At 40.0% G+C, this 25,941-nt stretch overlaps 1 protein-coding gene and 1 long non-coding RNA gene across 4 annotated transcripts in view; one reads left to right on the top strand and one right to left on the bottom strand.

Moving 5' to 3' along the window:
• bcas3 (BCAS3 microtubule associated cell migration factor) overlaps positions 1–25,941 on the top strand; it is a 915,794-nt gene that overhangs the window by 516,075 nt on the left and 373,778 nt on the right. For all 3 annotated transcript variants that reach the window (XM_059973657.1, XM_059973655.1, XM_059973656.1), the window contains exons 21-22: positions 4,881–5,077; positions 7,202–7,299. In XM_059973657.1, the coding sequence (XP_059829640.1) occupies positions 4,881–5,077; positions 7,202–7,299 (295 nt within the window). The remainder of the gene's footprint in view (positions 1–4,880; positions 5,078–7,201; positions 7,300–25,941) is intronic.
• The window catches only part of LOC132396148 (uncharacterized), a 34,186-nt gene that overhangs the window by 7,815 nt on the left and 430 nt on the right, over positions 1–25,941 (bottom strand). The window lies entirely within an intron of this gene.

Genomic DNA, 25,941 nt, shown 5'->3' with positions numbered 1-25,941 from the left:
TACCAATACAATTAGGTTTGGATCTAATTGATCTGATCTTTCTTCATATTCCTTTCCTGTCATCCCAGGGATTAGGCTGATGAAGTGTCACTGCACTCCCTCCATTCGCAAGAACATCCTTGCATACGTAGGGAGATCAAAACTGTACTTGCTAAAGCATGGTCTTATCAAAGTCCTCTCCAATTGCTGCAAGGCATCACTATATTTGTACTTGAATCCTCTCACTATGAAGGCCAGCATACATCTTCTTAACTGCTTGTTGCAATCTCAGAGACCGGTATACAAAGACTCCCTTTCTCAATCTATCATTATTTAGATAAACAATCTTTTATTTTGAACCAAACTGAATGACCTGAGACTTATTCACAATATACTGCATCTGGCATGGTCTTGCCCATTCCCTGAAACAGTGCAGATCACCCTGGAGCCTCTCTGAATTCTCCTCATTGCTCATTCTCCCACACAGCTCTATATTGGCTGCAAATTTGATTAAAAAAGTATTCACCTATCTTTATCATTTCTATATATTGTGAATGGCTGATCGTGTGGATAGCCAGAGGCTTTTTACCAGGGCTGAAGTGGCTCGCACGAGAGGGCACAGTTTTAAGGTGCTTGGAAGTAGGTACAGAGGAAATGTCAGGGGTAAGTTTTTTTACGCCAAGAGTGGTGAGTGTGTGGAATGGGCTGCCGGCGACGATGGTGGAGGCAGAAACGATAGAGTCTTTTGAGACTCCTGGATAGTTACTTGGAGCTTAGAAAAATAGAGGGCTATGGGAAACCCTAGGTAATTTCTAAGGAAAGGACATATTTGGCAGAGCTTTGTGGGCCAAAGGGCCTATATTGTGCTGTAGGTTTTCTATGTTTTGTATGTTCTATTAAAGGTGTAGCTGTGGGCACTTGCATATGCCCAAGCTACTCCTGTCCTGTGGAGCAGTCTTCATTTCGGTCTTACTTGGCCCCACTGCCCAACTCTTTCTCAGGCACTTTGATATTTTTTCATTTTCACAGCAATTTTCTATCCTGCTGTCACCTTCACATGGCCCATCTCTTTGAACATGTTACCCAGGATGTCCTCAGTGTTACAAATCCTCCACAGTGAGTCCATCCATAACGCAGATGTGTGGTTTGTCAGCTCCACACTGTAGTGGCCACTTTGTTAGGTATGGGGGTGGAACCTGGTGTTGTATTTGCCGTTGTAGCCAGTCCACTTCAAAGTTCGATGTGTTTCGGAGATACACTTCCACGCACCACTGTTGTAACATGCGGTTATCTGAGTTACCGTCACCTTCCTGTCAGCTTGAACCAGCATGACTTCTCTCATTAACTAGGTGTTTTTGCTCACTGGATGTGTTTTGTTTCTCGTACCATTCTCTGTAAACTCTAGAGAGCAGTTTCTCAGATACTCAAGCCACCCTGTTTGACACTAACATTTATTCCACTGTCAGAGTTACATAGGTCACATTTCTTCCCCAGTCTGATGTTTGGTATGAACAATTCTGAATCTCTTGACCAAGTCTGCATGCTTTTATGCATTGAATTGCTGCCACATGATTGGCTGATTAAATATTTGCATTAACAAGCAGGTGTACAGGCGGCCACTGGGAGTATATGATCCCTGATTTCCCCCACAGCACAGGGGGAGCATGACATTGGGCTGAACTTTCCTACACTAATTACCCTTCGAATACTGTTTTTTAGGGTCCTTATTAAATCCAAAATACTACCTACTGTACCCTAAAGTAATTACCAATACTTCGAGTTAAGTTAGAAAAGCTGAATTGAAGTACCTATCTGTTGTGTATTTAATAGTTCAGTGGTATCATAAATATCTTGTTTGATTAAGCATTGTTTGTTTAAATAATTCATTATGGTTATATGTACGAAGTCTGTGAATGACATACGTCATCACGCATGGTACGTCATAAACACGTGCCTCGCTTTAAGTAAAAATGAAGTTATACTTGCATTCTCAGCTCTGTGTTTTCTTTTCAATTAGTGTCTGTGTTTTGAAATTACAAAACATCTGACCGTCTGCTTCTCTTGCAACATGCCAATTTTGTGCTTTCTGTAGTGGATCCCCCTTATTGACCCTGTGGGAGTATAAAGCTCTCGCTGGTGTAGTTCTTGAGTGTTTCCACATTCCACCCAACAATTCTCATTCTGTTATCTCCAACTAGGTTCAAGATATTTTGTATTCCTTCCTGAGAGAAATAATGTTAGCTGCATTTCAGAATTCAGAATGAATGAAGGACAGCTTTGATTTGGTTTATCTATGCTTGAGTATCCGGTTATCTCAGTTTAATCTAAACGAATAATATGAGCCTTGCCAGGCTGTGTTGCATGTACAGTGTAGGTTTTCATGCTATGGGTGATAGTGTGGTCTCGCGGTTAGCACAATGCTTTACAGTGCCACTGTGAAATCAGGCTTCAATTTCCGCCATTGTACGCAAGGAGTTTGTACATTCTCCCCGTCACTGCTTGAGTTTCCATCTTGTGCTCTGGTTTCCTCCCACATTCTAAAGACGGGTGGCTAGGTGGATTGTGGACATGCTATGACTGCGCTGGTAACGCAGTGGCATTTGCAGGCCGCTCAGCACAATCCTCACTGATTAGATTTGATGCAGAGTAACAGATTTCATTGTATGTCTCAATGTACATGGACAAATAAATTTAACCCTTTTAAAAAAAGGCACAGCATACAATCAACACTACACTATCCACTGTTTGCCTTGTTTCTAAAGGGCCAATTAGTCTTACCAAGAGTATGTAATAAAGCATAAAAAACAAAGGCCTCTTGACTCATCAGCCAAAATGCTCACGCAACATTCTGCACTATTCTGGACTTGTCATTAACCTTTTTAATCTTTGCAGGGAAGATTCTTAAAATCAAAGTCTAACAGCAATTGATAAAGTCCAATTTTTGGAATGTATTCGAATGTAAATCCTTCTGGAGTATATGACTAAGAAGGCAGTGCAGGAGTAAGGAGGTGTTGCATTTTCAGATCTTTCCAGCCTTAAGATGAAGCATGAGCTTAAGGTTTATTTTATTATATTTTATTTAGTGATACAGCATGGAATAACATGGCGCTAACTGCTATGCTACTGTGGCACCCAAAATAGGACCTATGTCACTGTTCCTTTGCACTACTTGAAGTACATGAAACACAGACAAATTTCACGTCACATGCCAATGACAATAAACCTGATTCTGATTCTGACAGAACATCCCAGCACAGTACAGACACTTCGAGTCATGAAGGTTGTCATGACTCTTTAACTTACTCTAAGATCAATCAAATCCTTCCCTCCAACATCACGCTCCGTTTTCCTATCATCCATCTGCCTAAGAGTCTCTTAAATTCCCCTAATGTATCTGCCTCCACCACCACCTTGGGAGTGTGTACCACACACTCACCACTCTCTGTAAGAAAAACTTTCTGACATCCCCCTATACTTTCCTCCAATCACTTTAAAATTATGCCCTGTCATATTAGCCATTTCTGCCCTGGGAGAAATTCTCTGACTGTTCACTTGATCTATGCTTGTTATAAAGGCACCCTTGTCATAATACATCCTCCATCATCAAATAACTAATTGGTAAATGTGCTTTAGAATTCTTTTTCCAGACCTTTGTCCTTTCCTCTTTCTACATTTTTGAATTGTTCTTTGAAAGCTATTTCGGTTTCTACTTTCTATCCATTCCAGTGTCAAATTTATTCTCATAATGATTGAAGTGCAGCTAGTTAGGGCGGGTTTGGTGGATCAGCATGTGTTTTTGCTCTGTGCAAAATGGCTGCAAGATTTGCTTAGCTGGAACAGCGATTACACTTCAGAACAGTTCATTGTATACGTAATAATTGTTAACGTGCCACATTAATGAATGCAAGCATTTCAAGATCCTTTTAAAATCTCTGCTGATGTAGGGTGGGAATCTCCTACCCTATAGAATGGCAGAGGCTCAGTCACTGAATTGATTCAAAATCAAAATCGATAGTATTTTGACATTAGAGGACTCAAAGTATATGGGATAACCATGATCTTATGGAACGGTGAGGAGGCTTGAGCTGATGAATAACCATTCATTCTCTGTTCCTGTTACTACAACATCAGCTTTATTACAGATAAATCAACATTTAGATACATCAACATGTATCTTGAAGCTTACGTTTGCGTCGTGGATGAGCTGGGGGCAACACACAAGAGCTCAGCTTCTCCTACCCCATCAATGATATGTTCTCACAACCTATGGACTCACTTTCAAGGACTATTCATTTCATGTTCTCAGTATTTATTGCTCATTCATTTATTTATTATTATTATTATTTCTTTCGTATTTGCACAATTTTTGCCTTTTGCATACTGGTTAACCGCCCAAGTTGCATGGTCTTCTATTGATTCTATTATGGGTTTATTGAGAATACTCGCAAGAAAATGAATTTTAGGATTGTATATGGTGACACATGCAAAATGCTGGTGACATGTATATGCTTTGATAATAAATTTATTTTGAACTTTGAAGTGTTGTCATGCTTCTGGTGCTAACATAACATGCCCACAACTCACTAGCCATAATCTATATGCCTTTGGAATAGGGGGGAAACTGGAGCACACAGAGGAAACCCACATGATAATGGGAGAACGTACTGTACCAGCTCCTTCCTTACAGCCAGTACTGGGAATTGAACTCCAATCTTACAGCTGGTGCCATAAAGTGTTATGCTAACTGCTGTGCTACCGCGTTGTGCACTTTCCTATGTTGATATTTACATTACCGTGGGTTTGCAGGTGGTCTATGTTTAATTCAGTATCCACAGATATACCTTGTTCATAAATGTTTCCTTGGCTGTCTTGACTTCTCAATATGATTTGTTTATTTTCAGGTGGAGATTGTGACACATACCGGACCCCACAGGCGTCTGTGGATGGGCCCACAATTTCAGTTTAAGACAATCCATCCTTCAGGACAAACAACAGTGATTTCTTCCAGTTCGTCAGTACTTCAGTCACATGGGCCGTGTGACACACCACAGCCACTAATGGACTTTGATACTGATGACTTAGAGCTCAATAGTCTGAGGTAAGAAAAGAAACAACATTTGTGAACCTTGATGGTGCTGCAGAGCCTTGTTCTGGATGATCCTGGTACCATGTGCCTGAATAGCCTACAACGTGGCATAAGGAAATTAAGCTGCTGTCAGCATGACGAGGCTCATTTCAATATTTTGAACATGTGATTTCATGAGTTTGGATAAGGGCTATATATTTGATATGATTGAGCACCCAGTCTAAAGGGGGGCTACTGTACAGAACCAAAAGAATCTGCAGAGGGTTGTAAATTTAGACAGTTCCATCTTTGATACTAGCCTACAAAGTACCCATGACATCTTCGGGCAGCAGTGTCTCAGAAAGGCAGTGTCCATTATTAAGGACCTCCAGCACCTATGGCATGCCCTTTTCTCACTGTTACCATTAGGTCGATGACACTGAAGCTGGAAGGCACACACTCAGCGATTCAGGAACAGCTTCTTCCCCTCTGCCATCCAATTCCTAAATGTACATTGAACCCTTGGACACTACCTCATTTTTATATATATATTATTGCTGATTTTGCATTATTTTAATCTATTCAATATACATATACTGTAATTGATTTATTTTTTTTCTTCTATATTATGTTTTGCATTGAACTGCTACTGCTAAGTTAACAAATTTCACAATACATGCCAGTGATAATCAACCTGATTCTGACTAAAGGAGGCCTGGCCACTTTAGATTTAACAGTGCTTGTTGGAATTGCTGTTTTTTTTTTGGCATTATACTTTACCAAATTTTTGGTCTCTTCCAACTTCTGCCTTTTGTTAAGTCTTCATTTTGCCAAGGTGCACGTCGCAGGCACTTTGGGAAATTGCTAGCATCAGGTAAATTAAATCTAAACACTTGATAGTTTCCATACTGCTTCACAATTTGCTGGAAGAGGGACAATTCCTCAGGACACTTCTTGTGGTGTAAACCGATCTGCAGTTTTATTTGGACTGTTCTCTGGACAAAGACCAAATGTTATAGATCATTCGATGAGCTCTGTATTTAGCATCTCAATTTCACAAGTGAGGCCGTGTTGGCTGTATTAAGTGCCTGAGTTTCAGCCAATAGAATGCTCCTGTCTCTGGCTCCTAAACAGTAATAGAATTAAGTTCTTACACAACTTCAGCTGCACATTACTGCATTAATTAACATATATTGGCACAGAAAACATCTCATAATTTCTCCAATGAGAAGGAAATCAACTAATAGACCATGAGACAAAGGAGCAGAATTAGGCCAGTCAGCCTATGAGTCTGCTCTGCCTTTCCATCATGGCTGATTTATATTTCATCTCAAATTCATTCTCTTGTGTTCACCCCAGAACCTTTGATGCCCTTACTATTCAAGAGCTTATCAACTTCCACTTTAAATATATCCACTGACATGGCCTCGATAGCCATTTGTACAATGAATTCCATAGTTTCATCACCCTTTGGCTAAAGAAATTCCTCCTAATCTCTGTTCTAAACAAGGGTGAAGAGTATTTTCTGTACAGCAAGATTTCAGGATTCTATCCATAGAATACCTGTTCCACAAACCAATGCCAATGTAGGCATTTGCAAGATGGGATTCAAAACTCTTTAACAGTGCTCTTTAACCCAATGTGTTATTTCCCACAGACAATATTGTGATAGTTACCAAATAATCTGTTTTAATTATGTTTGTTTTATAAATATTTGTCTTAGGCTAACAAGTAAAATTCAGTTGCTTTTCTTTGAATAGAATTTCTATATTCACCTGAGAGATCAGTTTAAAATCTAATCTAATACTCATTACTTCAGTAGTCAGATCACTCTCAGAGTAATTGGAGGTGCCAGTTTTGATTATGAGCCTAATGGAATAAATTTGCAAACCTTTGGCTGAGAGGTGAAGATGTAGCAAAGGAGCTGAGGTTGCCTGGGAAGGTTCTCTGTACAGAACTGTGAAGCATCTAGCTGTGTGGTGGTCAGAGCTATCCACTTGTAACTCACTGCATAGGTGTTGCCGTTTTTATATTTCTGACAGACAATCTGAGCAGCAGGATGCCAGGTTAGTGGTAATTTAGTTATTATGTTGAGAGCTCAAGTTATTTTCCTCATCTAGGTATATAACAAGTCCTTTCTCTATATTATTGTGTCAGAATCCAGCCAGTCCGCTCAGAACCTGTTAGCATGCCTGCATCATCAAGGGTAATTGCTGATCGGAGAACTCTTTCAACTGTGATTGATGCTGGGTCAGGTAGGAAAGCAAATTTCATTTTTGCTGGGGAAGGAGGAGGCGGAATACTTTTAACTGCTGGACCTTTTTCGTTGAAAGCTTGTGAAGATTGTTGCATTGTTGGCAAATGCCTTTGATATTTTCAAGTCATTTCAAGAAATGATACTTTTGTGTTTCAAAGTGTTACTCCTTTTGTCTGATGATAAATTGGCACTGGCTGTGTGTTGTGTGAATGTATAATCATTGGATAGCTTAGAGCAACAAGATAATGCATTTATTGATATTCTGTACGTCCTGAGAGTGAGTTTGTTATGTTTACATTAATGTTTTTTTATGGGGAGGTGGGTGTTATTGGCAAGGCAAGCATTCATTTGCAACAGCTTTAACGCCTTTCGGAGAGAAAGCTGACCTCTTCGTTTGGTTTCCTGATACTTGCATTCAAGATCTGGTAGCTTGGAACTCTTGTGTTCTGCTGCAGTACACCTGGAGCACCAATGCTAACTCCCAGAGAATTAAATCAAATCGCAGAGAGAAGGTCCTCATTTTGATTGTAAGTAGCAAGTAAGATCATCTCCATTTTCACGTAAAATGACACTGTATTGGTGAGCTGAAACAGTCAAAGCCTTCAGGTTGACTCATCTTCACTGATTGGTTCAAATGTTCTTTGGTAACCATTCAAATACTGTGCCCTGGATGCACTGTTGAGATTTTTGGCTGCTTGGTTTTGCTGAAGAAAGGTTTATTTCAAGAGCTGGCTTTGTTCTATCTCTTTGCTCCAGATCTGATCAGTAGTTATAGGTGAGCGACACCGTATTAGTGAAACTGTCATGTTTCCTTGTACCTTCAAGCGATTTCACGTACATGACAACATAGAGCTATTGTGGGTGCCTTAGAGTAAATAATTGATGAAAAGCTCTTTAGAATACTTCCTGCAAAAACATAGTAGTTCACTCTGTTACTTTTCCTGTACCTTTATGAATAAGCACATGAAGCTCCCTGAACTTCTGTGAGAATCATGTGGCTGACAGTGCTCTTTTCCTCTGAAGGGCATGTTTTACCTGTCTGTAAAACAGGAGGGAAACACTTGCTACAAAAATTGATGCTATAAGTTTATCAAGGATCATTGCTGATGTTTTCAGGGTGCATCTGCAAGATGTCTTCTTGCTCTGCTTCATAAGCGCTGACAACAGAAAAGGTTTTACTGCTGGCATTTTTGCTGCTATATCAGACATATCTGGTAATATTTCCAAATAAGTGTTCACAAGACTATACATCAGGCTTCACCTTTGAATGAAGGGTTAATTCTATTAAGTCTTCAGGTGGAAATTCCATGGGATCAGGTTGTCCACCCCATGGAAAATACTCTCTGTTGACTGAAGTGTAAAATAGAATCAGGTAAGACACAAGACCAGCATTGCACCCAAGCTTGTTCATTCCCTACAAACAGGACAAGCTAAAATTAACTTCGGACTGCCAAAGATGCATGTGGCAATACATTTTTGGAAAAAAACTTGTTTTTACATTGATTTTAATCTCCTGGTGTGATGTAATCCAGATACACAATTCAAATGACATAAATAAGGGTTGCGAGTCGGTTTCTAAAAACCTTGTGCTGTTTGTGGTTGCTCAGTGTTTTTCGGTGAGCCACAAGTTCCTGTTATGTATGATATTTTCTAACAATCTCGCTCGCTGTGCAAGCCCAGTGACACAGTTCAAGTCCATTTTGACTTCAGCTATTTGGATTTGGTGCCACCCAGTTAACAGCAATAAGCAGTGAGTTAATAGTGTAGGACTGTGTAGCTTAACATGTAATTTCTAAGGCACTTTCCAGTTTCACTGTTAACATTGAGGTTTACTTTGGTCTTCCGCCCAAACCTACTTTTGCCAATTTTCTCAAACATTTATATTCAATCATCTTTCATTATCTTTAATGACCATTTAAAAAAAACCAAAACAAATAGTGCCAAAGGACTAAAGGCAGCATTTTTACTGCGGCTACCAGTCTACAGGACTGATTTTCATCATTTATATTTTCTGGCTGCAATTCGGTATGCTATGGCCAAGAGAGAGGCCCGTCTATGCATACTTAGATACATGCATGGAACTCATCTCCAAGCCAGTAAATTATAAACCCATTGAAAGAATATTATTATAATATCCGTAAGGCCAAAGCAGCAGAGAAAGACTATTAGATTGTGTTTAAAGAGATAGCCAGAAGTCATAGATTGTGTGATAGCACACAATAAATATCAGAATCAGGTTTAATATCATTGACATATGTTGTGAAATTTGTTGTTCTGCGGTAGCAGTACAGTGCAATATATAATAAAAATGCGAATTACAATAATATATATAATTAAATAAATAGTGCGAAAAGAGTGCAAAAAATTAAAAATAGTGAGTTTTATTGGGCTCATTGTCCATTCAGAAGTCTGAAGGTGGAGGGGAAGAAGTTATTTCTGAAATGTTGAGTGTGTGTCTTCAGGCTCGTGTACCTCCTCCGCGATGATGGCAATGAGAGACAGCATGTCCTGGGTGGCAGGGGTCCTTAATGATGGATGCTGCCTTTTTAAGGCATTGCCTTGTAAATATGTCATTGATGCTGGGGAGGCTAGTGCCCATGATGGAGCTGGCTGAATTTCCTGAACTTCTTAAGGAAAGTTGTTGACATCATTAGGAAACCACTATGAATACCAAATTTGAGGTGATTCTCTATGGAATATGAGAAAATTCAATTCTCCCACACCATCAGCCCTGTTTCTACTTTATTATATGCAATGTTGCAACAACGCAAAATAGTTAACTAACTATATACAATATTCAGAATAAAAATAGATCAAGGTGGACAGATGGGAAAAAGTAATGTGCTGAGTATTAACTAGTCTACATTTTAACCCAAATGGTAACTCATTTATATTCATGAATTGGCCTATGACTATTTCTATAGAGTTTCTAATGATTAATTTTACGCTGTGTGATTGTATCTGATATAGTTTTTAAAACCATTTCAGGCAAACATTCTACAGTAGTTGTTATTCATGGTTAATAAATGTGCTGTAAGCGTCCAAGAACCATTTTATGCTTGGATCAGGATTTCCATAAAATGCAAATAAACATAAGCAGTTTGTAAATCACTGTAACATGGCCCATTGAAACATCCATTCAGCCACTGCTCCTGAACCCAAACAGAAATCACTGAGCAAACTCCATCTTACACAAAAGCAATTAGATTGCTAAATTACCTTGTAATCTTTCCGGAAAACTTGGCAGAAGACTGGGATGTGCTTATTATGTTGAATTTTTTTTTTAAAGTAGGTAACTGTAAGATGTAGTAATTGGATGTGAATTTGGCATTTGGGATTTCATGCTCAGATCAGAGTTGCGTACCTTTGGAGCTGTGTAGATATTAGTTTTGGACCGGAGCATTGCTTTCAGAATTCAGAGTGGCTTCAGGATGTGATGATGGTGATATATTACTTAGAAGATAGGAAGAATATGTAAGTATTCAAGTTGCTGCCTCTAAATGTGTTTAAAATGACTAGCTTCTGTAATTTTATACAGACAACAAATCGGGCTGAGTGTTGCATTGCAAACACAGATCGTGCTGTCTGTAAATAGAGTAGTCATTGATTTTTAACCTTTAATTAGTACCATGACTTTATAAAATCATACAGATAACGGGGGATTTTCAGAATAACACCTCTAAGCAAAAGAAATCTAACAACAGAAATGGTCTGTGGCTGACAGGAAAAATTAATGATAGTGTTAAATCAAAAGAAGCAGCTTGTAAAGTTGCTAGAAATAGCATTAATTCTGTGGTTTGGAGTGATATTAGAAATCAGCAAATGAGTACAAGACATTTGTGAAGAAAAGAAATGTAGAATGCAAGAATAAAATGGTGAGAAACATAAATATATGTGAATGATCTATTCTTGGGCTTCCATCTGGGTACAGGTATCAATTATAATTGACGTTTCGATGACAAACTCTGCCATCTTCATCAGGAATGATGCTTGGCCGTGTTTAGTCCGGTAGTATTTATACTCCCAAAGTCCATCCCTCCTGATTGGTTAGTCCTCATCCAATCAAGTTTCTGCTCTCCCACCTTGTTTACAATCAAATTCCAGTTAGAGCGAGACCTTTGTCTTTGTTAGTTTTATTTCAATGGCTTTCTTTACCAGGTGGTCGTAAAAACCGTTGGCGCAGAACAGGAGTTTTGTGCCGTCGGAAGTCAATCCTATGACCATAGCGAACGTCGCACTCAGCTACTGCCGGTTTCTCTGGTAACCCAAATGGAAACACCTCCTGTGCACCTTGATATGGGTTTCACTGTGCATCCTGTTGCAGTAGTGTATGTTCAAATATTCAATTTATGATGGAGATGGAGAAGAATGGTTGTCTCCTGTTCCTGGACATTCTATTACAATGGAAACTGGACAGTAGCCTTGGACATGGCATCTATCAGAAACCCACTCACAAGAACTTAAACAGCCACCATCAAGCCTCCCACATAGAACAGTTCTTTCTGCTTTGATTAACTATGCAAAAGCTATTTCAGACCCGGAGAGTCTCCTCGAGGAAATAAGATGATTACGCACAATGTTCCTACAGGATAGTTGCAAGGTGAAGGAAATAAAGTGGGCCCTTAAAACGGCCAATGGAACAACCAGGAAACCTAACAGCGAGAAGGAACTGGTCACTACTGCCTGTCTCCCCTATGTCTCCATGGTTTCTGCAAAGATCACCAGGATCCAGAAGATATACCGGATTAATACCATCCACAAGCCCGTAAGGAATCTCAAATCACAGCTTATGCAGGTCAGAGATGACCTGGGACTCAGGACAGCTGGTGTTTACAGGATCCCCTGTGAATGTGGAGCAGCATATATCAGCCAGCATGGTGGAAACCCGCATCAAGGAGCAAAGGAGGTGTATCCGTTTGGGTTATCGGAGAAACAGGCGGTAGTTGAGTGCTACATTCGCAATGGTCATAGGATTGACTTTGACAGCACAAAACTCGTGTACTGCGCCAAAGGTTTTTGGGATGGCCTGGTAAAGGAAGGCATTGAAATAAAACTAGAGGAAAAGAATTTTAACAAAGACGAAGGTCTCGCTCTAAGTAAAAACTTGAATTCAATTGTAACAAGGTGGGAGAGCGGAAATCTGATTGGATGAAGACTAATCAATCAGGAGGGATGGACTGCAGGGGTATAAATACCACTGATGAAGATGGCACAATTTGTCATTAAAATGTTGGATATAATCGATACCTGTATCTGGCTGGAAGCCTGAGAAGAGTTTATTCATCACACATGCCAAGAAAGCACTATATCCATTTTCATAAAATGTGCTGTTAGCAGATTGATTGGTGTGTGAAACTGAAATGAATAGTGAGAGCAAATGTGGTTTCTTACAAACAGAGATAGAAAAAGTTATAAGAAGAAATAAAGAAATTGCAGAGACCGTTGACAAAATATTTAATTTCTGTCCTCATGGAAGAAGACACAAACAAGTCTGCCAGTAATACCAGAAAATGAAGGCTCTGGCGACAATGAGGAGCTGAAGAAAATTGTTAAGAAGTTTGTGAGTCTGAAGACTCATAAACCCCAAGGACCTGATGATTATATGCCAACATTTTTTAAAGAGCTGGTCAGAGATATTGGATGCTTTGGTCATTATCTTTCAATGGTCTGTAGGTTCTAAAGGATTCCTGCAGATTGCAGGACAGCAAATATACCACCACTAATGGGGAAAGGAGGGCAAATCAAGACAGAAAGTGACCTGCCTGTTAGCCTGACACCATGGTAGAGGAAATGTGGAATATGCAATGGAGGATATAATTACAGAACATCTAGAAAGGGTAGCACGATTGAGCATTGCCATCATGGATGTATGAAAGACAAATTATATTTGCCTAATCAACCAGACTAAAACTACACAATCAGAGTTTCCTATATTGATATTGATTTATGATCATTGAATAGCAATGAGATCTCAATCAAAGATAATGAATACAGTATACAAGAGATGGCAGATATAGGATATAAAAAATCCCAGCTGAGTAAATTTTAGTTTTTGTACATAACCACTCGATGAGCCAAGTGGCCTAATTCTGCTCCTAGGTCTTGTGGCCTTAATCTCTATAAAGTCCACACAATACTGTAAATGGTAAGGAGCTGCTTTGTAAGAAGCAAATCAGCTTTGCTCAATAAGCAACAACATGGCCTAAGAGTCCAAAGCCGTAGACCATGTCCTAATATTTCAGTGCAGGACTCTTCTGACTGATGCTATCCTTCAGATGAGAGATTGAACAGAAAATTGTGTATATGAACATTAATTGTGGTACAGTTCTTGAGCCCACTGCACAAATAAACTGAAGCAGGGTCTTTCTCTAGAACTCTGGTCAATTTTCTTCTCATCATTGTTTAACTAGTTTGCAAATTCTTCATTTGTAAACATAGACCATCGCAGCACAGTACAAGCCCATAATGTTGTGCCGATTTTTTAACCTACTCCAAGATCAATCTAACACTTTCCTCCTACTTAGCCCTTCATTTTTCTATCATCCATGTGCCTATCTAAGAGTCTTATAAATGTCCCATATGTATTGGTCTCCACCACTACCCTTGGCAGGATATTCCATGCACCCACAACTCTGTGTAAAGAACTTACCACCAACCTCTATACTTTCCTCCACCTTAAAATTATGCCCCCTTGTATTGCCATTTCCATCCTGGGAAAAAGTCTCTGGCTGTCCACTTGATCATCTTGTAACGTCTATCAAGTCACCTCTTAGGCTAGATTAGGTACAAAATCTTAATGTAATTGATTGTAGATTCAATAATGGAATAATGTCAAAATGACATGATGATGCTGAATAAATCTGACCCCAAATATGACTATGTTCTGAAATTATCCCTACGTATCTGGAAGTTTGAAAAACAGTTTGCACAAACCTAGTCCCACTTTTCTGTGTGTGGTTCATATCCCTATAAACCTTTTCTGTTAATGTACCTGTTTAAATGTTGTTGTACCTGCCTTGACCAATCCTCTGCACCTCATTCCATATGGAGCAGCCCATGTTGCATGGATAAGCTTACTTTAGGGGTCCTTTTCCATGCTTATGACTCCGAAGATTCTATAAACTTCATATGAGAATATCTTTTTTAAATGATTTTGTATTTACTAACCAGTTTAAATGGTTAACAGTTTGTTATTTAAATACATTGGCATTAAATATCATTAAGTGACTGAATTAGACTTTAAAGCCTGTTGTCTGTTGATGGTGATTATCTAGACAGGTAATGATTAACTCGGCACTATCATCATTGATTTTGTGGTTTCCTTAGCCATTTTATGTCAGGGCCTGCATATTGAATCTGTTGGTCTTAATCGACTTTGTTTGCATTGTATTATCATTAAGAGGTGTTAAGTAATGGACTAGAAGTGATGTTTATGAAGTAAACCAAAACCACTTGAATCAGAATCAGAATCAGGTGTGCTGTCAATGGCATACGGTATGTTGTGAAATTTGTGGTAGGATTTGTGAAATGAAAGGAATATTTTTAAAAATCACAGTAAGGATTGGACATGGTTTAACACAACATGGTATGTTGGGCAGTTAGCCACTACCATAAAATTATTAAAATGTTATTGAAATACTCTAACTCTATTGTCAGCTGTAGAGAAATAAAAAACGAAAGTTTTCTTCAGAGAAAATTTAAGGGTAATTTCAGAATTATGGTGGGGGGGGGGTTTAATAGAAAGAGAGAAATCATTTCAAAGTTTGAAGTAAGTTTATTATCAAATTACGTGTATGTCACCATGTACTACCCTGAGGTTCATTTTCTTGTGGGCATTCATAGTAAATACAACAGAAAAATTCTTTCAAACAATTAGAGTAACACATACAAAGTGCTGGAGGAACTCAGCAGGTCAAGCAGCATCTGTGGAGAGGAATAAATATTCGGCATTTTGGGCTGAGACCCCTCCTCAGCCCAACAACCTGAGTTCCAATAACTGGCAAAGTACAATGGTGGAATATGACTATGAGTTATTCTATGATTCTGTGATTTTAACGTCTTATCACATGGTTCCTCTCTGTGATTCAGTGATTGGAATTAGGAACGACATTGTAAAAGATGAAACCAGGAAGTAGATTCTGCGGAGGCTTTTGGTGAAGTGGCAAGGTGAAGAACTTGAGACAGATTTTCACAATGCATACATGTGATAGCTGAAAGCTTGATGGCATTGGAGCAAAGGGAGGGGGAGAATGAATCACAAAAAAAACACAGATTGCGGAGATAAAATGGAGCTAGACTAGAAATTTCCTCATCATACAAAAGTAAATAGTTTTCCAAAATTTGAGGTAGCAGAGATAAAGGAAGAATTGTAAGTTCTATAAATTCCACAATCAATAAAATATTCTTAAAGTATTATCACTGTAGAGATGTGGGGGGTGGGGGAGGGATCCTAACATTTCTGCATGACTGTGTCTCATGAAGAGGGAAATGTTCTTGGCAGTGTTGTGTGGAGAAAGAGTTATGGGCTAATGACCCATTTCTTTAGCCAGAGGGTGGCGAATGTGTGGAATTCATTGCCACAGCCAGCTGTGGAGGCCAAGTCTTTATTGTATATTTAAGGCAGAGGTTGGTAGATTCTTGATTGGTCAGGGCATGAAGGACCGCAAAGGTAGTAATCTCGGGATTACTGCCTGTGCCACGCGACAGTGAGAGTAGAAATGGAATTAGGTGGAGGATGAATGCGTGGCTGTGGGATTGGTGCAGGGGGCAGGGATTCAAGTTTCTGGATCATTGGGACCTCTTCTAGGGCAGGTGTGACCTGTTCAAGAAGGACGGGTTACACTTGAATCCTGGGGGGTCCAATATCCTAGCGAGGAGGTTTGCTAGGGCTACAGGGCAGACTTTAAACTAGTGAGATGGGGGGGGGCAGGAATCAATTTGAGGAAACTATGGGAGAGGAAACTATGCACCAATAGAGCAAGTAAATAGACAGTGTGTGAGGGAGGAAAGGCAGGTGATGGAGAAGGGATGCGCTCAGCCCGAAGATGTAGGGGAGAAGAAAGAAAAGGATAATAAATTGGAATGCATTGTTAGGGATGAAAAGAGAGGAGGAGGTGGAGAGTATCTTAAATGTATCTATTTTAATGCTAGGAGCATTGTAAGAAAGGTGGATGAGCTTAAAGCGTGGATTGATACCTGGAATTATGATGTTGTAGCTATTAGTGAAACATGGTTGCAGGAAGGGTGTGATTGGCAACTAAATATTCCTGGATTTAGTTGCTTCAGGTGTGGTAGAGTAGGAGGGGCCAGAGGAGGAGGTGTTGCATTGCTTGTCCGAGAAAATCTTATAGCGGTGCTTTGGAAGGATAGATTAGAGAGCTCCTCTAGGGAGGCTATTTGGGTGGAATTGAGGAATGGGAAAGGTGTAGTAACACTGATAGGAGTGTATTATAGGCCACCTAATATGGGGAGCGTGAGTTGGAAGAGCAAATGTGTAAGGAGATAGCAGATATTTGTAGTAAACACAAGGTGGTGATTGTGGGAGATTTTAATTCTCCACAAGTAGACTGGGAAGCTCATTCTGAAAAAGGGCTGGATGGTTTAGAGTTGGTGAAATATGTGCAGGATAGTTTTTTGCAACAATACATAGAAGTACCGACTAGAGATGGGGCAGTGTTGGATCTCCTGTTAGGGAATGCGATAGGTCAGCTGACAGATGTATGCGTTGGGGAGCACTTCGGGTCCAGAGATCACAATAGCATTAGCTTCAATATAATTATGGAGAAGGACAGGACAGGACCTAGAGTTGAGATTTTTGATTGGAGAAAGGCTAACTCTGAGGAGATGCGAAGGGATTTAGAGAGAGTGGATTGGGTCAAGTTGTTTTATGGGAAGGATGTAATAGAGAAGTGGAGGTCATTTAAGGGTGAAATTATGAGGGTACAGAATCTTTATGTTCCTGTTAGGTTGAAAGGAAAGGTTAAAGGTTTGAAAGCACCATGGTTTTCAAGGGATATTAGAAATTTGGTTCGGAAAAAGAGGGATGTCTACAATAGATATAGGCAGCATGGAGTAAAGGAATTGCTCTAGGAATATAAAGAATGTAAAAGGAATCTTAAGAAAGAGATTAGAAAAGCTAAAAGAAGATACGAGGTTGGTTTGGCAAATAAGGTGAAAGTAAATCCGAAAGGTTTCTACAGTTATATTAAAAGCAAGAGGATAGTGAGGGATAAAATTGGCCCCTTAGAGAATCAGAGTGGTCAGCTATGTGTGGAGCTGAGGGAGATGGGAGAGATTTTGAACGATTTCTTCTCTTCGGTATTCACTAAGGAGAAGGATATTGAATTGTGTAAGGTGTGGGAAACAAATAAGGAAGTTATGGAACCTATGACAATTAAAGAGGTGGAAGTACTGGTGCTTTTAAAAAATTTAAAAGTGGATAAATCTCTGGGTCCTGACAGGATATTCCCCAGGACCTTGAGGGAAGTTTGTGTAGAGATAGCAGGAGCTCTGACGGAGATCTTTAAGATGTCATTAGAAACGGGGATTGTGCCGGAGGATTGGCGTATTGCTCATGTGGTTCCATTGTTTAAAAAGGGTTCTAGAAGTAAGCCTAGCAATTATAGACCTGTCAGTTTGACATCAGTGGTGGGTAAATTAATGGAAAGTATTCTTAGAGATAGTATTAATAATTATCTGGATAGACAGGATCTGATTAGGAGTAGCCAGCATGGATTTGTGCGTGGAAGGTCATGTTTGACAAACCTTATTGAATTTTTTGAAGAAGTTATGAGGAATGTTGACGAGGGTAAGGCAGTGGATGTAGTCTATATGGACTTCAGCAAAGCCTTTGACAAAGTTCCACATGGAAGGTTAGTTAAGAAGGTTCAGTCGTTAGGTATTAATGCTGGAGTAATAAAATGGATTCAACAGTGGCTAGATGGGAGATACCAGAGAGTAATGGTGGATAATTGTTTATCGGGATGGAGGCCGGTGACTAGCGGGGTGCCTCAGGGATCTGTTTTGGGCCCAATGTTGTTTGTAATATACATAAATGATCTGGATGATGGGGTGGTAAATTGGATTAGTAAGTATGCCGATGATACTAAGGTAGGAGGTGTTGTGGATAATGAGGTGGGTTTTCAAAGCTTGCAGAGAGATTTATGCCGGTTAGAAGAATGGGCTGAATGTTAGCAGATGGAGTTTAATGCTGAGAAGTGTGAGGTTCTACATTTTGGCAGGAATAATCCAAACAGAACATACAGGGTAAATGGTAGGGCATTGAGGAATGCAGTGGAACAGGAATAACAGTGCATTGTTCCCTGAAGGTGGAGTCTCATGTAGATAGGGTGGTGAAGAAGGCTTTTGGAACGTTGGCCTTTATAAATTAGAGCATTGAGTACAGAAGTTGGGATGTAATGTTAAAATTGTACAAGGCATTGGTAAGGCCAAATTTGGAATATTGTGTACAGTTCTGGTCACCGAATTATGGGAAAGATATCAATAAATTAGAGAGAGTGCAGAGTCGATTTACTAGGATGTTACCTGGGTTTCAGCACTTAAGTTACAGAGAAAGGTTGAACAAGTTAGGTCTCTATTCATTGGAGCGTAGAAGGTTGAGGGGGGATTTGATCGAAGTATTTAAAATTTTGAGAGGGATAGATAGAGTTGACGTGAATAGGCTGTTTCCATTGAGAGTAGGGGAGATTCAAACGAGAGGACATGATTTGAGAGTTGGGGGCAAAAGTTTAAGGGAAACACGAGGGGGTATTTCTTTACTCAGAGAGTGATAGCTGTGTGGAATGAGCTTCCTGTAGAAGTAGTAGAGGCCAGTTCAGTTGTGTCATTTAAGGTAAAATTGGATAGGTATATGGACAGGAAAGGAGTGGAGGGTTATGGGCTGAGTGCAGTTAGGTGGGACTAGGTGAAATTAAGAGTTCGGCACGGACTAGGAGGGCCGAGATGGCCTGTTTCTGTGCTGTGATTGTTATATGGTTATATGGTTACATGATACAGGGAGAAGGCAGGAAATTAGGGCTGAGAGGAAAATTGGATTAGCCATGCTGAAATGGTGAAGCAGACTTGATGGGTTAAATGGCCTGATTCTGCTCCTATGTCTTATGGTCTTATAGACTTGATGTCTGATAACCTGAGATGCTATCCAACTTGCTGAGTTCCTCCAGCAGATATTTGTTGTGGCCTGCAAGAAAATGAGTCTCCAGGTAGTATATAGTAAGATATACAAACCTTAAGAATGAGTCCTGCTGAAGGGTCTCGTCCTTTTCTGGTTGGCTGCCAGTGAGTAATGGTGTTCCACAGGGACTGGTGTTGGGACTACTTCTTTCTATGCTGTATATTAATGTTTAGATGATGGAATAGATGGCTTTGTTGCCAAGTTTGCAGATGATACAAAAATTGGTGGAGGGGCAGGTAGTGTTGAGGAAACAGGTAGGATGCAGAAGGACAGGCAGATTAAGAGAATGGGCAAGAAAGTGGCAGATGATATACAGTGTTGGAAAATGCATGGTCATACACTTTGGTAGTAGAAATAAATATGCGGACTATTTTCTGAATGGGGAGAAAATCCAGGAATCTGAGATGCAGATCCCTTGTGCAGAACACCCTAAAGGTTAACTTGCAGGTTGAGTCAGTAGTGAGGAAGGCAAATGCCATATTAGCATTCATTTCAAGAGATCTAGAATACAAGAGCAAGGATGTGATGTTGAGGTTTTATAAGGCACTGGTGAGGCCTCACTTTGAGTATTGTGAGCAGTTTTGGGCCCCTCATCTTAGAAAAGCTGTGCTGGTATTGGAGAGGATCCAGAGGAACCTCACAAGGATGATTCCAGGAATGAAAGGGTTATCATACGAGGAACGTTTGTTGGCTCTGACTCTGTTCTCACTGGAATTCAGAAGAATGAGGGGGGATCTCATTGAAACCTTTCGAATGTTGAAAGGCCTAGACAGAGTAGACGTGGAAAGAATGTTTCCCATTGTGGGAGAGTCTAGGACAAGAGGGCACAGCCTCAGGATAGAAGGACATCCTTTCAAAACAGAGATGCAAAGAAATTTCGTTAGCCGAAAGGTGGTGAATTTGTGGAATTTGATGCCATGTGCAGCTGTGGAGGCTAGGTTATTGGGTGTATTTAAGGCAGAAATTGATAAGTTCTTGATTGGACATGACATCAACGGTTACGGGGAGAAAGCTGGGAACTGGGTTTGAGGAGGAAATAGAGAAAAAGGATCAGCCATGATTGAATGGCGGAGCAAGCTCAATGGGCCAGATGGCCTAATTCTGCTCCCATGTCTTATGGCCTGAAATGTTGACTGTACTCTTTTCCATTGATGTTGCATCTGAAGATTTTCTATTGTTTGAGAATAAATGTTACTTTGAATTAGACTTTAGTCTGTATTTTATTTTCTGTACATAACACTGGTCTGTACTTTTCCCAGTATATGCTGCGATTAAAAGACTATGCGGCACCTTCTGAAGCAGCATTTAGGTAATGCAGTACTTCTTTGAAAGATAGTTATCTTGTGCCAAGTGATTTCTTGTGGTGATAACCACCGATAATATCAGAACATGTGTGCCTTGCAAGAAACAAGTTATTGGAAGACTTCTTAAGTCTGGCAGTATATCTGGAGGCATAGCGAGAGTCAACATTTCAGATTGAGTCCTTGTCTCAGTACTGAGAGTGTGAAGGGGAGATATCTAATATCTAGTGGTGAGGGGGAGTGAGAGACAGGATCTGGTAAATTGTCGGTGGAACCAGGTGAGAACGGACTGGTGGATAGGTGTGTACTTTCATTGTTAATTAAAAGGTGAAAACATCACAATGACCTGTTGTTTTTCACTGTTAACATTATGATGTGGGAGTTGTCTTAGCTGAATGGCTGAGTATGTACAGAAATCAACATTTGGAACTACATGTGCATCTGTGTTCCCCTAACTTGTTCTTACTATAATCATGAGTCTTTCTACTCTGTGTAGCTTTACTATTTTGAGTGTGGAAAGAAAAGAATCCAACAAAAAAGTACCAGTTTAATAGAGTAACACACATGCATGTTAAAGATTTAAATATGAAAGGGAATGGGTTGGTTTGGATTAGTGCATGTTAAACTGGATGATAAATTTTTATAACCTTCTGTGAACCAGGAAGTGATTCTCCAGATATGGCTGCTGCAGTTAGATCGATGGAAGTTTATGAGTTGATGTTTATCTAGCACTTTGAATGCTTGCTGTGGTGCCTTCTCTTATCAGACTTCATCGTTATGTCTAACCAAAAAAAAACATCAAGCAGGCCTTTATGTTAATTTTATTGCTAATTATAATTAAGGCTGAACCATTAGGGCCTTTGATGTTTCCTTCCCTTGTATTGTTTTTACCTTTTCAAAGTAATTGTTTAACTGTTGATCTCCCGAAATGGTGTCAATGTATTTTCCATCCAGACTCTTCGTTTTTTATTATGCCAGACTGTGATGATGGTAACATCCAATCTGCTAGTCTTTTAAAAATAGAACTGCAATCATTTGGAATGAATTAATTCCTTCGACTCACAGGCAAGCCTCTGATCTCTGGAGTCAAGGTGAAAGTGAATTTATTATCAAAGTACCATATACAACCTTGAGATACATTTTCTTGCAGACATTCTTAGGAAAATAAAGAAATACAATAGAATTTATGAAAAAAGTATACATAAACAAAGACTGACAACCAACCAATGTGCAAAAGAAGACAAATTGTGCAAATAAAGAAATAAATAATACTGAGAACACGAGTTGCAGAATAAGTTGTGGAATCAGTTCAATGTTATGGTGAGTGAAGTTATCCACACCAGTTCAGGAGCCTGATGGTTGAAGGATAATAACTGTTCTTGAACCTGGTGATGTGGGACCTAAGGCTCCTGTAACTCCTACTCTATGGTAGCAGCAAGAAGGGAGCATGGCCTGGATAGTGGTTGACCTTGATGGTGCATTCTGTAGTAGTGCTCCTTCTAGATGCGCTCAGCGGTGGAGGGCTATGTCTGCGCTAGACTGGGTTGTAGAATTCTCCATTCCTGAGTATTGGTGTTTCCATACCAGGCCATGATGCAACCAGTTAGGATACTCTTCACTGAGGAGGTATAAAAGTTTGTCAAAGTGTTTGGTGACAAGCTCAATCTATGCAAATTTCTTTGAAAGTAGAGGCACTGTTGTGCCTCATTTGTGTTGGAGGACTTATTTTAACTGCATGAAGTTGGAGCATGTCCCAATTAAAATTGAGCAGCTTCATACCCCTTGTCTTTCAGCAAAATTATTTCTCCAGCATCATCTTTGTCAGCAGATCTCTAAATGTGGCATTGGGGCAAAGGGAAATGCACACACATGCCATCAACTCCTCACCTGAACTTCCTCAGGTTAGGCAATCTTGGAAAATGAATTCAACAAGTACATGAAAATCAGAAACACTGCAGATGCTGGAAACCTACAAACTTTGTAAATAAAGACAGAAGTACTCGGCAAATCAGGCTGCATCTGTGCAAAGAGAAATAGAGTTAACATTTCAGGTTGAAGACCCTTCCTCCACGAGTTATGGGAACAACAAGATAACCTGTTGACCCTTATTGTTCCTGCTCACCTTGGCAGATGACCCAAGGAGATCACCAACAACAGAAATAAGTCTTGCAAGGTAACTACATTTCAGTGGAAAGTAGATAGAGAAAAAAGTAAACATTCCTTAAATATAAGGCTTTGCTTTTACTGATCCCTTTGTCACCTGGAAGCCATTTGATTCCTGCAGAGGGATCACTCAGCATTAAACATTGCATTGTATAGCTCAGTGTGTGACTGGTGTGTTCGAGTGGGAAGAATGCTGGTTTAGAACTGGACCTTGGATCTTGCCTTACCAGCCTAGTATTCAGAGCACTCTCACTGGTTGCATCACCGTCTGGTATGGAGAGGCCACTGCGCATTATCAGGAAAAAGCTGCAGAGGGTTGTAAACTCAGCCAGCCTCCCCATAATTGATGGATGCCACATTCTGAGGACTGCTTCAAAAGGCCTCCTCCATCATGAAGGACCTGCACCACCCAGGACATGGCTTCTTGTTACTTCCATCATGGAGAACACATTTAACGTTTCAGGAACAGCTTCCTCCCCTCCACCATCAGATTTCTAAACGTACAATCAGTCCGTGAACATTACCTTACTATTTTTGCTCTTTAGTTTAAATTTATTTTTATATATTTCTTACTGTAATCTGTAGTACATTTTCTGTATTGCACTATACTTCTGCCAGAAAACAACAAATCTCACAACTTGTGTCAGTGATAATAAAGCTGATTCTGAGTCTGCTGTGCGCAGCCGTAATGGACAACTTGCAGAAAGATCCAGCATATGTAATGATCTTACAGAAATTGTAGGTGTCAGGTTCACGATGCAAGTTTTATGTTTCTTTGATAAGCCTCGCATAAATGGAAACTGCAGAAAATGGAATTGGCTTGGTTTTCCTGTTGACAAGGATGCACTGCCTTAGTGAAGTAACTTTTCTAATCTAATTTGAGAAAGGTAAACCCTGCAATTAGAATGCCGCGTCTTCATCTATCACTGTAACTTGCAAATGGGAAGCACTAAGCAGCCATTTCAAAGAATACGTGGAACCTCCTTTTAACCTTTTGAATGGTGATGAGGGAGGAGGTGAATACGCAGGTGTAATACTTGTCCTGTTTGCAGGGGTAAGTGCCAGCCGAAAAGTCAAAGTAAATATATTATCAAAGAGCGCAACTGCCACCATATACCACCTCAAGATTAATTTTCTGGCAGGCATTTACAGGAAGATATAGAAATACTAAAGAATTTATGAAAAATCTATACGTAAACAAAGACTGATGAACAACCAATGTGCAAATGAGGAAAAATAAATAATACTGAGAATATCACTTGTAGAGTCCCTGAGAGTGATTCTGTAGGTGGTGGAATCAATTCTGAGTTGAGGTGAGTGAAGTTATCTACACTGGTTCAGGGTTGTAGGATAATAACTGTTCCCGAATGTGGTGGTGTACCTCCTGCTGCCTGGTAGTAACAGCATGGCCTGGATGATGGGGAGGAACAGTGGAGAAGGGAGTCACCTACAGAGTGATCTTCGCAGAAAGCGGGGTGGGGGGAGGGAGAAAAAGATGTGTTTAGTGGTAGGAACCTGTTGAAGATGGCCAAAGTTACTGAGAATGATGTGCTAAATGTGGGTGCTCATGGGGTGATAGGTAAAGACAAGAGGAATTCTATCCCCGTTATGGCGGTAAAGGGCGCATGTCCGGGAAATGGAGGAGATGCGAGATGCAGGTCATTTGCTTTCTTGGGGGATTGTTTTTTCTTTTGTTGTAAGTGAAATAGAGAAACAGAAAAATCCAGATACAAAATATCAACGTCCATTTCTTACTGCTCATTGTTGTCATCAGGAAGGAGGTTCAGGAACAGCTATTACCCCTCAACTATCAGGCTCTTGAACCAAAGGGGGTAACTTTACTCAACCTCACTCCCCCAACACTGAACTGAACACGAATTATGGACTCACTTTCAAGGACTCTTCATGTCATGTTCTCAATATTTATTGAATATTTGTTTATTTTTCTTTTTGTATTTGTGCAGTTTGTAGTCCTTTACACATTGGTTGTTTGTCCACCTTGTGTGCTGTTTTTCATCGCTTCTGTTCTGCCTTGTTTATGCACTGTGAATGCCCACAAGAAAATGAATCTCAGGGCTGTATATGGTGACATATATGTACTTCAATAATAAATTTCATTGAAGTTTGAACTTTAGACTTCAAAGCACACTTCGCTATATGTTACCTTGAATTTTGAAACAAACTGAAAAAGAATACGAAAGTTCAGAATTAGATACATTCAGAACACCTCAGCCAATAACTGGATTTCTTGTATGCTGTGAGCATAATGAATTCTGGATGTTTTATAATGTGTTCCTGGATATAAATTTAAAAAATATAGTCAATGTCGCATGAAAAAAATTTTTGTAAATGTAGCGGGTTATAAGTGCGTTTTCTTTCTATTGGAAATGAGATTTAGGAAGTAAAGGTGTCTGGTAAATCATTGGGACAGAAAGTGATGCTTAAGTCATTGAAAACACGAAAAAACTCAGGGTCCGGGGCAGATCTCCCCAGTGCCACAGGCTAGAACTGATAAGGCTGACTGGTCACCGGTTTCCAGTTACAGGCACTGAGAGTTCTGAGAAGGCCTGGCGTCTATAGCTACTTAAAAGCTATCCGTGCCTGAGTGGAGACGGCCTGTGCTTGGGGGTCGGCAGTGCAGCGAAGTGTAATCAATATGGTCTGGAGTCCTTGACCTGGGCCTGTAATTACCTTGGGAGGGATAAAGGCAGTTTGTTGTGGCAAATAGTGACTGCTTTCAGGTCCAACGAGCGTGGCTGTGCCTTGGGAATGCAGGTTGAAGGCAGAGAAACCCTGCCCTTTGGTATCATTGACAGCAGTTAGGATGGATTTAATAAAGCAAGGAAAGGTTTTCTCAGGATATACCACCTGTCTGTATGTTGAGCACCACCCTGAGCAAAGAATAATATATCAGCATGAATCGGGCTGCAGTCAACCAGCACACATCATCCAATGTCAGAATCATTTTGAAATGATAAACTGC

Source organism: Hypanus sabinus, chromosome 6, assembly GCF_030144855.1.
Source record: "Hypanus sabinus isolate sHypSab1 chromosome 6, sHypSab1.hap1, whole genome shotgun sequence".
In the NCBI taxonomy this organism is placed as follows: Eukaryota; Metazoa; Chordata; class Chondrichthyes; order Myliobatiformes; family Dasyatidae; genus Hypanus; species Hypanus sabinus.
The sequence above is the reverse complement of the archived record's forward strand: the minus strand, read 5'-3'. Positions and strand labels throughout refer to the sequence as shown.